This window comes from Heterocephalus glaber, unplaced genomic scaffold (genome assembly GCF_053883595.1).
Source record: "Heterocephalus glaber isolate CG9 unplaced genomic scaffold, H.glaber_assembly_v1.0 deba00001461, whole genome shotgun sequence".
Classification (NCBI taxonomy): domain Eukaryota; kingdom Metazoa; phylum Chordata; class Mammalia; order Rodentia; family Bathyergidae; genus Heterocephalus; species Heterocephalus glaber.
Genome location: NW_028258308.1, coordinates 1,267,573 through 1,282,954, shown reverse-complemented (window position 1 = coordinate 1,282,954; position 15,382 = coordinate 1,267,573). Strand labels below are relative to the sequence as shown.

Sequence of the window (15,382 nt, the reverse complement as noted above, 5' to 3'; positions counted from 1 at the left end):
CTGTCACTGTGCTCTGTCTCAAGTACACACCTTGCCTGCAGATGGATCTGGCCTTTTTCTGCCTTTGTGGGGCTTGGACAGGAAATCAAGCTTCTTTCCAATCAGTGGAGATGTCTGGATTTCTAACCTTCATCTGGACCAACTACCCTTATCTCACTGTTCCTGTCCACTCCACTTTGGGGGGGTCTCAATTTTTAGACCAAGTCTGAATTAAACACATTCTAGAGCTCCTGAAAAAATCCCAATTGCTTGGCCTCCAATCCTTATCCTTCTTCCTCTTATCCCACAAAAGTGATGCCTAAACCAGCGTGGGCTTAGTAGCTCTGGACTCAGACTTTGATCTGGCATTCTGATTGGTCTTTGGTCTATTCCAACCCTTCATCTAATAACGCAGTAATAATGTCAGTTTCCTAAACAAATATTTTTGATGAAGTTGAAAGCTTCTGAGGACATTTGAATTTCTGGTTTTATATGTTATCTGTATAACAGCAAAAAAAAATGGATTTTTCTGCAAAAAACAACAAAAACTCTACTTTTTAGCCTCTTAGAAGAGAAATAAGATTTCTATTGCTTAATGGACCCTCAAGTAGTCTTGTGAAAAATACTGAAGCATTTGTCAAAAAAATAAAAATTAAAAAAAAAACTATTGTCAAGACTTCAAACATCCTAATTCAAATAGCACGGTTAATGTAAACTCACTTTAATCTTCTTGAAATGTAGGCAACAAGAAGAAAGTAAGGAAAAAAGCCTTTCCACTCTTGATGTTACATTTTATAGGCAATTCTTTGCTGATGAAAAGGCTGATTCTCTGTTTCTTTGCTGATTTAATGAGGATTCCCTTAAATGCCATTGTCATTTATGAGAATATGCTCCATGAAGGTTGTCTAAAAGACTTTACCTCAAAGGCCTGAAAGGTCAGTCCGACATGGTAGTCCTCAGACACTGTTATTTTCCACACGCATTCTTTCATCGGTCGATAGTCATCAGGATAATTAGGAGACTGAATCTGCCCTTCGTTTTTACGTATCTCACCTCCACAGATTGCTGACAAATCAAAAATAAATAAAATAAGTCTAGATATGCCATTTCTTTTCTATTTTCTTCTAAGGTAGTATTTAAGTTCAGTTTCTGTAACTATGAACATGAGGATAAGGTTATAAAACATCACAGTTGGCTGCATGCACTGTTGTAAAGATTTTAGAAGGTAAAAAACAGTCACTAAACTATAAGCATTACAGAGTGGTCAGCCAAGGACTGTAAATTCTAATCACTCTTATGTCACATCTTAACAAACACTTAAAAGCTTTTAGAGATTTTATTAATTTATTCTATGTGACTTCTGTGATGGCCTGAGTTTCTTCCTACTGAAGAAACAAGTACAATAGTTCATAAGCACTGAAACCTCGCCCTGAACAGAACTATCCCCAGGCCTGTGGCCACGGGTTGTGCTGTGCATTCAACTTCCGGGGCTCTGTTCACTTAATCTACATGGCTGTGCAGTTATTCTTTAAAATGAAATGCTTCCATTTACTTAAAAGTTTAAGGGAAGCAGAAATCTTTGGTCTTGGAAATTACCTAAACTCCTGTACTAGGAAGGGTCTCCTCTGCCCACAACCTGGCAAGAAAAGGGCTGCTTTTAAAGCCAGGAAGCACAATGCCAGTTTATTGTTCTAGACCAATATAGGACAAAGCACATAATAAATTCTTCCTCGAATGCTGACTCTCTTATTTAGACAAAGCATGCTTCAGAAATGTGCACAATTACTTTCTGTGCAGATTCTTATAATAGAGTATTTTAGCAGTGCAGGGACCAAATAAATATAAAATCAGTACAAAAGAAGAGGATAATTTTTTCAGAATATTTGAATGGTACTATGAAACAAAGTTTAGACTCTTTCCATTTAGCCCCTCACACCCAAGCACGTGTAGTTGTTACTGGTATCAGAAAACAGGCTGACCTTGCAATTTAAATTTCCATTAATATCATCCTATGAATATTAAAATGCACTTTTGTAATTTAAAAACATGGTTAAATATCATTCGAATAAAACAGGGAAAGGACATCTCTGCTAAGAGATCTAAGATGAACCAATCTCTTAAATGTAATGCAAACTTGCCTTCATATACAGCAGCAAACCCTTTTCCTACCCAGTTACTGCTGCTACGAAACTCAATCCACATCCTGCTGTCTGTAGAGGTCAGAACTTCGGGTACTTTGTCCCCACAGAATCTGCCTAAAAGAAATAAGAGAGATCCCTAAATGTGACTCTAGGCTGTACTTGTTTTCCATGCCAGCTACAAATTACAAATATATAAAACCAGGTCTGGCTCATATTTCTATGACTGGTAATTAGAGGAATAACTCTACTTTAATGTTGACCTACTAAAGGTAAATACATAAAATGATTTCTTTATATCTGTGTACAAAGGATCAAGTATTATTAGGATTAACAGTAAACTCAAAAAAGATCTTTATAAAACATCACACGATTCATCCAGGAGGGAAGTATCACTCTGTGGTACACAGAAATAGATGTCACAAATAGGTGTCAGTCATCCTGGTAGCTGAGTCAAATTGTCCATCTAGTCTTTAGTAGATGAGTAACTTTGTTAAGATTTTCTTCCTCAGCTAGGCATGCTGGCCCATGCCAAGGCTGAGGCAGGAAGTTTGCAAGTTTGAACCCTGTCTGGGCAATTTAGTGATTAGCAAGACCCTGTCTCAAAATAAAAAAGGGCTGGGAATGTAGCTCAGTGTGAAGGCCCTGCGTTTCATCCAAGTACTGAAAAAAAATTGTATTCCCAGCTCAAGGAGGAATTCTTTCTCTAGCCAGGCTCAGTTGTAACTCCTCAGAAAAAATTGCAGGGTCTTATATCACTGCACACTCCACCTTCTCATAGGGTTACAGGCATAGTAACAAACAGTGCCAGAAGACTTGAGTCTAAGTTTTGAGTCTTTTCTAAGTGCATATCTGTAGGTAAGTATTATAGAAAATGAGTACAATAATATCTATCTTTTTTTCCTTCCCCATTCTTCCCCAAAGATGTTTTTGCTTATTGTATATCTTTCTCAGGCTTGTAAACTTTTGTACAATGAAAAATGGTTAAATATGACAAAGCACATGAAATAGTTCTATAAACTTATTATATTGTTACCCGTTTTTGTGTGCTGATGAAAATGATATCAAACATAGTTTAAATATATGAGAAATGGTCTCCAACTTAAATAAAGTGAATATAAACTGACAGCTAATAGATGAAGAAGTAACTCCCTGAATAAGCAAAGTAAATCAGAGGCAGATAGCAGAGCAGTGGACGTGCACTGCCAGGAAATCTGTTGCCATTCAATTCAAATTCCAAGAAGTGGGCCCAGAGTGTCTATAATTCTAACATTTTCTGGGAGAGTCTGATGCCAGCAATTTGAGGGCTACATATGTCAGTCAGAGCAGTCATACAAGAAATAGTGCAGCAAGCTTTTCAAACGAAAACTGAACAACACTGAATCGGTCAGGTAGGGCATGATACAAGTTTACCGAACATGTAAGGCAAATAGAGTTCGAAAAGGCAGTGTCTCCCACTTTTAATTTCAGCTTTGATTCTACAAAAGCAGTTCAGTGAAATATTTTCTTTGGAATGCATGAATGGATACAACAAATTGCTTATCTGGGTTTGGAAACTAAATGTACAAGAGAACTTTTTCCTTAAAATATTAAATGTAGAAAATAATGTCTTCCTATCCTGACTTATCACATTAGTTCAACTCATTAGTTTTTCTTATTTTTAAACATTTCTGCAGATCTCTTGGACTTCCTAAGGCCACTGACACTTTTAATACAATATTATCCAATCAGCAGGTTTTAGATGTTAAGAAAAAAGATCTGCCTAGCACATCAATATGACTGAGCAAAACTACTTCTAAAAATAAAGGGAAAGTCACAATCTCAAAGGAAAGAATATCAATATAGAGTAGAGGCTCACACACTCACAAGAGCTCTCACCTCGAAGTAAAACAGGGTGACAGCAAAACAGAGGGCAATAGCAAACCATGGTCTGTGACTAAATATTGCCAGCAGACTTTCATGAGCGCCAAGTCTGACCTACAGTTAATGACACAGACTATAAATGCCTCTTCTCAGCCACAAAGAATAAAATAAAATAAAAACTCCAAGAAACAAATCCGTGCCATCTACAGTGACATCTACAGTAAGAGTAAATATGCTTGGCCTAGGAAACCAGCTACCAAACTTGCCCCTGACAGCTAATTCTGTGTTGCCTTAGCAAAGACAAAACAAAACAAACATACATGCACAACACAGACTCACATACATACATAATTTATCCATTTTAATTGAAATTATAATTATTAAATTGAATATAGAGAAACATTTTGAGTTGTCATGATAACCATAATTCATGAGAATGCTCTTCTGAACTATTATGTTCAGATCTCACTATCTTGCCTCATAGGTAAGTCACTTTCGTCTATTTATTTGTCTTGTATTTCTTTAGGTATAGCTTAACAGATATAATAAAAACAAAGATCATGCGGTCACACACATTGGAACCCTAAGATGACTCTTGAAAGAGTCAGCGATTACACAGGACACAAAATCTGCACAACACATAGGAGGGGAGTCATTTCTCACCAAGGAGAGGCGACTTCCTCCAGTGTCCGTCCCTCACTTCGATGTAGTCATACCAGCACAAGCTACTCTTGTACAGATCCAGCGTGGTGAAATTGAAGACAATCTGCAATGTGGAGAAAACAACACACACTTGAAAATCACTGTAAGCACACATAGTCATCTGATTCTTGGGAGTGAGGAACTCAAGACTACAATGAAAATGGATTCACAGCTAATTCTTTCTTTTCTAAATATTTGGATGACCTTAATATTATTCTTAAACAACTCACAGTCACATTTCCTCATAATTCCTCAATAAAGTTAATTTGAGCAATCGTAAAACAAACAGAAATGTTCATTTAAGTTTTTTATAATTTTCCTGAGATGAACATGACTGAACCATGAAGAATTTCAATATTTCCAAGAACATATTCTTTTTAATAATTTATTTCAAAAACAACCAGTCAGACACCTATAATTATGTTAAAATAACCGCCATGTGCCATATTCCCAGAGCATAATTTCATTGTGTATGTTGAAATATTTAAATACGGTCCCGGCATTCGTATTTATCCTTCTGACTATAATCAAAGGCAGATGCCACTATTCTTCTCTAGATCCAAGAATATATATTCAAAGACCTTTCAAGGTAGAAGATCTTATACGTAACCTTTTATTCTGGTGCTTTGTTTTTGGAATCATGCTGCTCTTTTGTAGAGATAATTCAAGAACAAGTCTAGGAAAGATAATTTTTCTCATCATTTTATAAACAGGACTCTACTTTTCTAATAATTAACTCTATTCTTACTTGATTACAACAAAAGTAAAACCAAAGTAGCATGAGAAATGTACTTTTATTATGTAAAATTCATTTATAAATCATTTTGTATATTCAAAAACTCATTCTGTTTCACTTAAAGTATCTAAGATGCTTAAGGCTCAGAGTGAACCTGGTTTTTACTCTAGAAACCCAAAGGGATTTGGGCCACAGTAATAAAATAGCAATTTTTGAAATACTTCTGCTATAAAGTTATAATTTGCAACAGCTTTCTTGGAGCCTTTTGTAGCAACAGAAAATCTGAATAAAAGAGAACTCTAAAGGAAGAAATTAAAGAGAGAAAATATATAGACAATAATTCTGAATGCATATTCCAAAACAGTATTGCCAATTCGGTACTGAAAATTTATGCTTCTGCCTTTCTTGCATGTGACATTTACCATAAAAGTAAACACTAGTTATTATAAGCTAATCCTGAACTGGCTTAGTGCTTCCTTATATCCAAGCAAATAGCAGTATAAATATTTCTAATGCCATCATACATCTAGATACAACAATGATCATTGATAATATTGTACCCTAAAGTTAGTTTCAATTGGCCAGATGTATTAACATGTAATTTTTTGTTTACTAAGAAATGAATACTAAGAATAAGAAATCAGAGGGTTAAGTTTTTAAATGTAATATAGCATGTTGTAGCAGATTTTGATTTTAATAGACTCGTTCACTTATTTTCGATCTTATTTGTAGTTTCTCTCTTTTCCTTGCGTTTCCTTCCCTTCACTCAACTTCATCATTCCAAATATTTTTTTTAAATATGTACAAATTTTTCCCAAATGTCAAAGGACACACTACCGATTATTCTTTTCTTTCTCATCTAGTAATCTTCAACATTTGATTATCAAAATGTTTTCAATTATATGTTATATTTACAAAGCTTTCAAATGATTTTTTCCTCCAGTATAATGTAGGTTTACTCTTAGATTATAGTTTCTGGCTTTTTCACTTAACTTGGTGTTTATGTTTACTACAAATGGGAAACACCATCATGACATGATAGAGAATTTATTCTGCATTTATATTCTCCTTATAGCAACCACCATGGGCTCAACTTCCTCAGATCGTATATGAACTCATGTATTATGAGAGAGACAGCAAAACTAGTACACAGACACAAAAGACATTCTGTGGATTCATTCTGTGGACTCATTCTGTGGCTTCTCTCTGGACTTACAGGGGAGTTTTTTAATGGGGTGCAAATAGTTTCAATTTCTTCCTGGATGAGAAAACAAATCATCACATTGGATATATGTATACCATCAAATTTTACCCAAAACTGGAAACAATGTGGTTGGCTTGCTAACAGTTATCATGGGAAGTCTTTTAAAAATTGCACACACAGACACATATGCACACACACACACACGCGCACACACACACCACACACACAGAGTTGGAAAGGGGATAATGCTGAGCAGAAAAGTTTGCTATCTTGTTTTTAATCTTCTAGTTTAAACTCCAAGCACCGTGGAAGAACAAAACCGGCCTGACACTAATATAAAACACAGAATTCTTTAGAAGTAGAAAATGTAATAAAGATAGGTTTTCTAAAATCAAATCTTAGGGCTCTGACTATAGAAGTACATTTCTGGTCTTTGACTAAGGCTGTTAGCAGAATCCTTTCTTGAATTACAAATCAAAAGCACTTGGAAAATATTTAGTCATTTCAAATTAGGCAATTTTATGTAACCATATTGCATTTTGTGAGGAATGATAAAATGAATTCTACATAATACAATTACATGAATGTTTTATTTCTGATAGTGTATATGATATCAAGTTTAAATGAATCTTATTTCTCTTGGAACACGAAGTGGAGGGAGGTGCAAGCACCAATTCTCAGGTTTCCTGTGATCTGTTAGGAGTGTTAGTTGCAAACCTGGAGTGATAGCTATTGCTGTCGAGTTTGCTTCTTAAAGATTTTGTTTGACAGTGCTGCACAGTGCACAGTCTTGAAGAAAGGCAGATCAACAGTTCAAGGGACTAGAGGTCACCAGATCTCCAGAGAAAGACATAATCAATGAACTTCTGTCAGCACAATTAAGACATCATTGACTACCTAAACAAATTTCATAGACATCATAAAAAAGGCCAAATGGAATAACATTTACACCTTGGAGAGGTGAGGATAGGAAAGATACAAACCTTGCCAATTAGACTGATGTTATTAAATGCCTCTTTAGAGAGAGACATTAGAATCAAAAGCAGCAAGATAAAATTGATTGTTGGGCTCCAGGCAGAGAAGCCTCCATAAATCTAATAAGCTCTCTAGATAGAAAGCAGTTTTTCTCAGAAATAAGGCTCAAAGAGAGTATATGGGAGATCAGTAAACTATAGCCCATAGGCAAATTCTGTCTGCAGCCTGTTGTTGTAAATAAAGTTTTATTGCAAATTTATAGCAACCATTCCTGTCTATATTGCCTATATCTGCTTTTGCACTACAATGTTAGAAATAATTATTGCAAGAAAGATTGTGGAGCCTATAAAAACAAAATCTTTATGTCATTTCCAGAAAAGTTTGTAAATCACTGTAATAATTGATCTTTAAGGTTTTGTTCATCTCTAAAATTGTATTAGACAAAGGGAAAATTGATATATCTTTTCCTACAACTGGAAGCTGCTCTTGATTGGGAGTCAGAAGACCCGAGTTCATGTTCTAGTTTCAAGAGCGAGTTTACTTCAACTTTCTGAAGCTGAGTGAATTTTCTGACTGTAAAGTGAAAGTAATCATGTCATGTTTATCTCATTAAAAGTAAGCCACAAAGAATTAGTTGGATAATGCATAGAAAACTACTTAGGTAATCTTAAAACCTTAGTTTCCTTTGTATTATTATTTTCATGATATATATTTAAGCATCTGTCACAGCATAAATTTGGAAACCAAATGTAAAATACTGTATTAATCCAGTTTCCTAAAGGTAAATATGCTGGGAAACATAAAAACATTAGTTTAATCTTAAAGTTCCCTGGAAAAATGAGCATGATAAAATGAAGGATTACAAAATTCAAAGAATGGATAGGAGAACTTGTAGTATTGATTCAAGACCTGCAGCAGACTAATTATGTGACCTCAGGAGACCTTGATTTCTACTAGGAATTAACTTTATGGCAGTTTGAAAACAGGAGCGGAATTATGCTATTAAAATAATGATTTTTGCTTAAACCTGTACGATAATATCTGGATTTTGAAACTGGTTTGTCGTCACCCACTACTCACCAGAACATTTTCTTATACCTCTCTTTCACCCCCTGTCCACTCCATTATCCCATTACTTTCCCATTTCTACACTGATATGCTGCACTATCCCCTCAAACAACTCCCCTGCCTGGCAGCTGTTACACAGGCAGTAGGTGCTGCCCATGCCTTTTCTACGGAGAATGTGACAGTGCATCCTACATTGTATGGCCACATTATTCTCAAAAATACTTGATATTACCACAATTTGGGCATTAGATTCTAGAGTCAAACGCATGTTTGCTGCCTCATTTTTCACTATGTCAAACGCATAAGTTTTATTCCACTCATCCTTAACTTCTTGCTGTTGTGCCCCAGCCAAGCATCCTGCTTTCAGCATCCATTCTGCAAGGTGTGGTTCCTCCTACCAGATTCCACTCTTCCCTGTCCTCCACCTTGAAACTTCTTACATATCCCACATTATATAAAGTTCTACCATCTCTTCAGTTGTCCCTGGGCCTTTCAAGATCTGAGCTCTCTTAAAAATCCGTGACAAGCTGCAGCTTGTTTTCTCCAATTGTGTTTTGGAATTTGGCAGTCGTATTTCAGGGTTACAATTTTGTAAGACTCTTGATAGCCAAGACTTATTTTACACAACAGAAGATACAACTATTTTAATAGAATAAAAATTTATCTATACAGTAATTGCTAGGTTTATGTAGTACTTTTGGCAGTGTAAACACTATACTGTGAACTGACCCTACAGTGTAGAGCATAGGTGAATGATTTTTTTTTTTTTTTTTTTTGTATTGAGGATCAAACTCAGGACCTTGTGCTTGCCAGGCAGACACAGTGCCACTGAGATAAATCCCTGGTCCTGTGAATGATTTTTTTTTTAACAGACTGCAAAAATAAAACAGTCAAATGATATATTTAAGTAGGTTGTATAGAGAAAGTTACTATATTAATTATATTCCAGACAAGCAATCTGCCCTTGTACAAAGGTCAATCAATTCATGGGACAGAAGACTCAACACTATATCTTTCTATCAGCTCAGCACAGAGACATTTTTAACTCTGCATTCTTGATTGTTACCAGGGTCAACTATGCCACATCAAGAACAGATTTTTGAGTAGGAATCTCTCTTTACCTTCATAGGTTCAGTCCTAGGAAGATATACATGCAAATTGTCAACCTTATATTTGATTGTGTATTATACATAAAATATACATAACTTCAAATTTACCATTTTAGTCATTCAAGTACACTGTTCTGTAACATTAAGTTCATTCATATGGCTGTATAGCAGTGACCTTACTTTTTTGAAAAAACATTTCTCTCTGCATAAAAATAATATATGCTTAATGTGGAAAAAAATAATAAAAAAGGAAGAAAACATATTTCCAAACATTCCAGGTAGAAGGTACATCATTCTGATATATATTCTTACATAATTTTGTCTCTAGTGTTTTCAATTTAATAATTAGATTTTTTTCATGCCTAAGACTTTTAACTTGCTGTTTAATTTCAAAATATAAATATTTTTCCAATTAATGTTTTCTTTCAGTTTTCAAAATTTGTTTCCAGTTTTTCATTATTATAAGCAATTGTTCTTGCACAAACCCAAATAATAGCTTTAGGATAAATTTCTGGGTAAAAGTGCAGGTACATTTTTTTTAAATGTGATACAGATTATCAATTGTCTGTCCTCCAGAAAAGTTATTTCAATTTCTATTTTCTACAGTTTGGGCCCTCAGGATCACTCGAAATTAGCACTGTGTTACATCTTTGTCAGTCTGATAGGTGTACCACTTCAATTCTTTGTTGCTTCAAACATTTTCCTTGATAAAGTGAGAGTAAAAATTTTATATATTAAATGAATATCTATTTGCATTGATACCACAGTAATCTTTCTGCTTCCTTAGTCACTTTCAACTGTGATGTTAAACTTCACTTACTGGCTTATAATAGATCTTTATGTATGAATAATATCAATGTACTGTACATCTCCATCTTGACTTTTAAAAATTTTTTAATAAAAAGATTAATTTTATGTAGATAATCCAAATACATTGTTATTTTATATTTTTTTTTGTTGAGGTACTTATATCATCTTTCATAGGATTTTTTTAAAAGGTCACTTATGTTTTCTTCATAAAAATATAATCTAGGTAGTAGAAGTTTAAATTGTTCACAGACCTCTATAAATGATTTCGTGTCATTTACTGAAATAAATTTATTTTTCTAGTTTATCTGAAAATGATCTTTATGTCAGTATATAATAGAAGTCTTCTATGTCCTTCAGTATAATTCTGGCTTTCTTGGCTTATCCATGGATCCAACATCTTCTTTTGACATTGCCCCAGAGTTTGAGTTACTGAAGCTTCATGATGATTTTCTCCTATCGTATAGTGCAAGCCACTCTTCCTCATTAAAATGGTTTTCAAATCTGCCTTGGTTGCACCAACACTTTTACTTTTTAAAAATCATCTTAGAAAATTTCGATCTGCATAATGAAAAGCTACTGGAATTACATTAAAACTACATTAATTTGGGCTGGGGATTTAGCTCAGTGGTTGCACCACCTGCCTCGCAAGCACAAGGTCCCAAGCTCAATCGCCGGCACACACACAAAACCATTAATTGAAGAATATGAAAATTTATAATGCTATGTTTTATATTTATAGATTATTTTATGTGATATATCCATCATTTGCTTATGTTAGTTCCACAACAAAGTTTTTAGTCTTCTACAATGTAGTACATTTTAATATATTTGCTTTCATTTGAACCCTTCTAGCTCTGCTGATTTGTTTAACTATTCTTTCAAATTTTTGAAAAAAAGAAAATATTTTTTCTATAACTAACGAAAAAGGAATAAAGCAGCCCAAACCTCCATGAACAAATGAAATATAGGACAAAATGTGGTATGTACCTACAACAGAATATTAATCGGCCTTTCAAAGGAAAGGAATACTGTCAAGCTACAACATGGATAAAACTTGGAGAAAATACACTAAGTGAAGTAAACTGGTCACAAATGGAAAAATATTATATAGTTCCAATTACACAAGCTATATAAAGTAGACAAGTTTATAGAAATACTAGGGCCACTATCAGGTGCTGAGAAGAGGTGGAAAGAGAATTTATTGTTTAATGAGTATAGTTTCCATATTGAGCTTTACATTTAAAATGACTACCGTGGTATATTTTGTTTTATGTTTTTCTACCATAATAAAACATTTTGGAAAATATTTGAATACTTTAACAGAAATATTAAATGCAAAGGACAGCAAAAATGTCTCTTTTACATGAAAAAAAGTAAGTGTCAAGAAAAATATATAATAAGAGTATATCAAATGATGATTATCTGAATTGATGTTATTGGAGCCTTTCACGGTTCGAGAATAGGGCAAAAATACTAATTAATATGTCTATTTAAAATGTAGACTGATGAAAAGAGAGTACCAAAAAATACAATATACAGTTAAAACTTTCAAAGCAACAGAAAAAAAGGACAATGAGAGAAAACAAAACGTAATTTGGTACACTGCATAAGAAGGAGAAGAGAGAGAACAAATGAAGGGGATTACATACAATGCGTCCATTAAAAATCACACAAATGTAAATGTTAACATTTTAAAATATAAAACCAAAAATCATCAAACACCAAATAAAAATAAAACTGAGTTATGCTATGTAAAAGGGATATACCTCGGACAAAAAGGTCACAAACCAATTGTCTAAAGCAGGACAAGATATATCAGGCAAAAATACTAATCAAAAGAAAGCACGACTTTATTAAAAATCAGACAAAGTAAAGGTTTGAACTAAGATACAACAAGAGATAAAGAAATTCATTATATAATAAAAAGTTTAATCAGAAAGAGATAATAGATGATATATATATATTTATATAATGATCCAGCATAAAATATATAAAATGAAAATGAAAAACTGTAAGGGGCAATTAAAAATATATCAAAGTAGTGATTAATAGAAGCATAGCTTTCTAAATATTTGATAGACAAACCAGACAAGAGCAATAATGTAGAGAACCTATGAACAGTACAGTAAGAAAAATTAAGGTATATATAAAAATTCTGCATACAACCTTTGAACAAAACATATTCTTAAATCATAGATTATTTTTATACATATTGGTCACCTCCAAAGTCATACCAGCCTGAGGCTGTTTGAAACACTCAGGGCAGAGGCCATGGTCCCCATCCAGAGGTGACTAACGGGCAAATTAATAAAAAAAAGGTGATTAGAAAAACAACGTATGTTTGCAAATAAAAACATATATGTTGCTTAAGAAAGTGAATTGAGAATAATAGAAGATAAAATCATTAGAATTGCAAAATAACAATAATAATATATGTCAAGCTGTTTCAGATATGGTAGTATGTAGGGAAAAATCATTGCCTTGAATATTTATACTGGAAATAAAACATCCTTGAAATTAGGAGCTAAGCTTTCAATTTAAATTAGAAAAAGAATAAAATCAAATATTAGAAGAAAAAATAAAGACACAAGATATGAAAACAAGATAACATTGTTCATTGGCCATTTATATGAAGTCAATTTATCTACTAATCATCTTAAATAATATTAAGAAAAATAAATAAATGATGATAGTTTTGTTGTTTTCTTCCTACCAGTAATATTTTGGAAAATATAGTTTTACTGGTAATAATTTATATAAGAAAAGTGAATTAATTTTGAAAGCTAATGGTATGAGTATTTTAACTAGTAAGATGAACTTTTATCTTGCTGTTATGAAATAATTTACTTTAATCTTGTTCCAAAACTTTTCAAAATGTGTAAGTTTCCCTTTTTTAAAACAGGCAATTTAAACTTCCTCTCAAAATTGATCATCTTTTAAAATTTAGTCTTCAGAAACTTTTTAAGAATGATTTTCATATGTTTTCAGGGGCTTATTAAAAGAACCTAAGCAGAAATTGATTAACATATATAACCACATTACAACAGAGACTTCTAATTATTAAATATAACTACAAAGATCTATGGATGCATTCATATATTTCAAGTCAGCTGTAACTGTTTGCATATAAAAGTATTTACGTTACACAAATATTTTACCCAGAGTTTTTACTGTACATGTTGAAAGGCACTGGACAGCTCCTACCTATGATATTTTTTAGCAACATTCAATTATAAGGAATATCAATGATTTTGTTTGGTTTGGTTTTGTTTTGGTGTTGGGGATCAAACCTAGAGCCTTTTTTTTTTTTTTTTTTTTTGGTACTGGGCATTGAACTCGGGTCCTTGCGCTTGCACAGCAGGCAGTGAAACCATATCAACCATTTTTTAAACTACAATGTCATTGTACCAAAGCTAATGAGTGTATTTAAACAATTCGCAATGAATTAAACACGTCATACAATGACTAGTAGAAAATAAAGATTAATATCAATGCTTCTTTATATAATACAGATTACAGGTCTCAGATTCTCTTTTAAAACAGAATCTAGAATAAATATATTTGTTGACTTCATTTTGTAATTATTTTAAATTTTATAATCAACCAAGCAAACCAAATATGATAAGGAGAATTTTGTCTTCTTTTTCAATTCTTGCATGTTTAATTCCATTTTCTTGCCTTAACCTGCTGACTATGAGTTCCAACAAAACATTGAAAATGCAATAGTGGCAACAGAAATTCTTGGTGTTTTTTTTTAACTGTCTCAATAAAAATACTTTCTCCATTACCCAATAACAGTGGTATATATATTAATATTTTTTATTCTCCAAGATTTAAAAAGTATCTTCTCTTCCTAGTTTGCTCATGGTTTGTTGTTTTTGCTCAAATATTAATAGAACTTTTTCTTTATCTGAGATACTCAGCCAATTTTTTTTCTCTCCATTCCTCATCCAATTATTACATACACACATGTTAATTACATACATAGACAGATCGACCTACATACATATACAAGCATATATCTCCATTTGATTTGGTTATTTGGGTAGAATTTGTACATCTTGATATGTGAATATCGGGTAGGTCTCCTTTTCTTTCTTTCTTTCTTTTTTTTTTTTGGTAAAGGGGATCGAATTTGGGACCTTGCGCTTGTGAGGAAGGCGGCAGAGCCACTGAGCTAAATCCCAGCTCAGCTTTCCTTTTCTTATACTTCCTTTATCAGAAATAGCCAAGTAAATAAGAGAATATATCTTCTTTATTTCTTCTTTGTAAGAGTTTTATACAGAAGACTATTATTTATTTCTTCCTTCAATGTTGAGCAGATAGCAATAAAGCCATTTGAATCTGAGTTTTCCTCTTTAGAAAAAAATCTAACTATCCAGTTATCTAGTAATTCAACTGCTTTGGTGTTTATAGAAGAATTCAAGCTTTTTTATTTCTTTTGAATAAGAACTTGATAATATTTTATAAGAATTTGCTTTTAAGTTATAATTAGATAATATTCTTTTATTCTCATTTTAATGTAGACATCATCTATAGTTATAATAATCTCTTCTTTCAAATTTAAATAATTGTGCTTTCTCTATTATTTTTTCTTGATCTTTTTTCAATTCATATTTTTTAAAATCAGTTCAAAATAGTAACTGTTTTCATACTTGTTGGCATTTTATTTTCACATTATCAGTTTCAGCTTTTATTGCTTTCCTATTTAAACAAGTTCTGTTTTATTTCACTTCTCTTTTCTAACCTCTTTAGATAGTGTTTGGGTCTAGATGTCCCCTCAAAGCCACATGTAGTC

The 15,382-nt window shown here is 32.9% G+C and overlaps 1 protein-coding gene across 3 annotated transcripts in view; it reads right to left on the bottom strand.

Moving 5' to 3' along the window:
- The window catches only part of Tll1 (tolloid like 1), a 200,843-nt gene that overhangs the window by 47,844 nt on the left and 137,617 nt on the right, over positions 1–15,382 (bottom strand). For all 3 annotated transcript variants that reach the window (XM_004848221.4, XM_087216992.1, XM_021261202.2), the window contains 3 exons: positions 4,644–4,746; positions 2,118–2,234; positions 899–1,044 (listed from right to left, as the gene is read on the bottom strand). In XM_004848221.4, coding sequence (XP_004848278.1) covers positions 899–1,044; positions 2,118–2,234; positions 4,644–4,746 — 366 coding nt within the window. The remainder of the gene's footprint in view (positions 1–898; positions 1,045–2,117; positions 2,235–4,643; positions 4,747–15,382) is intronic.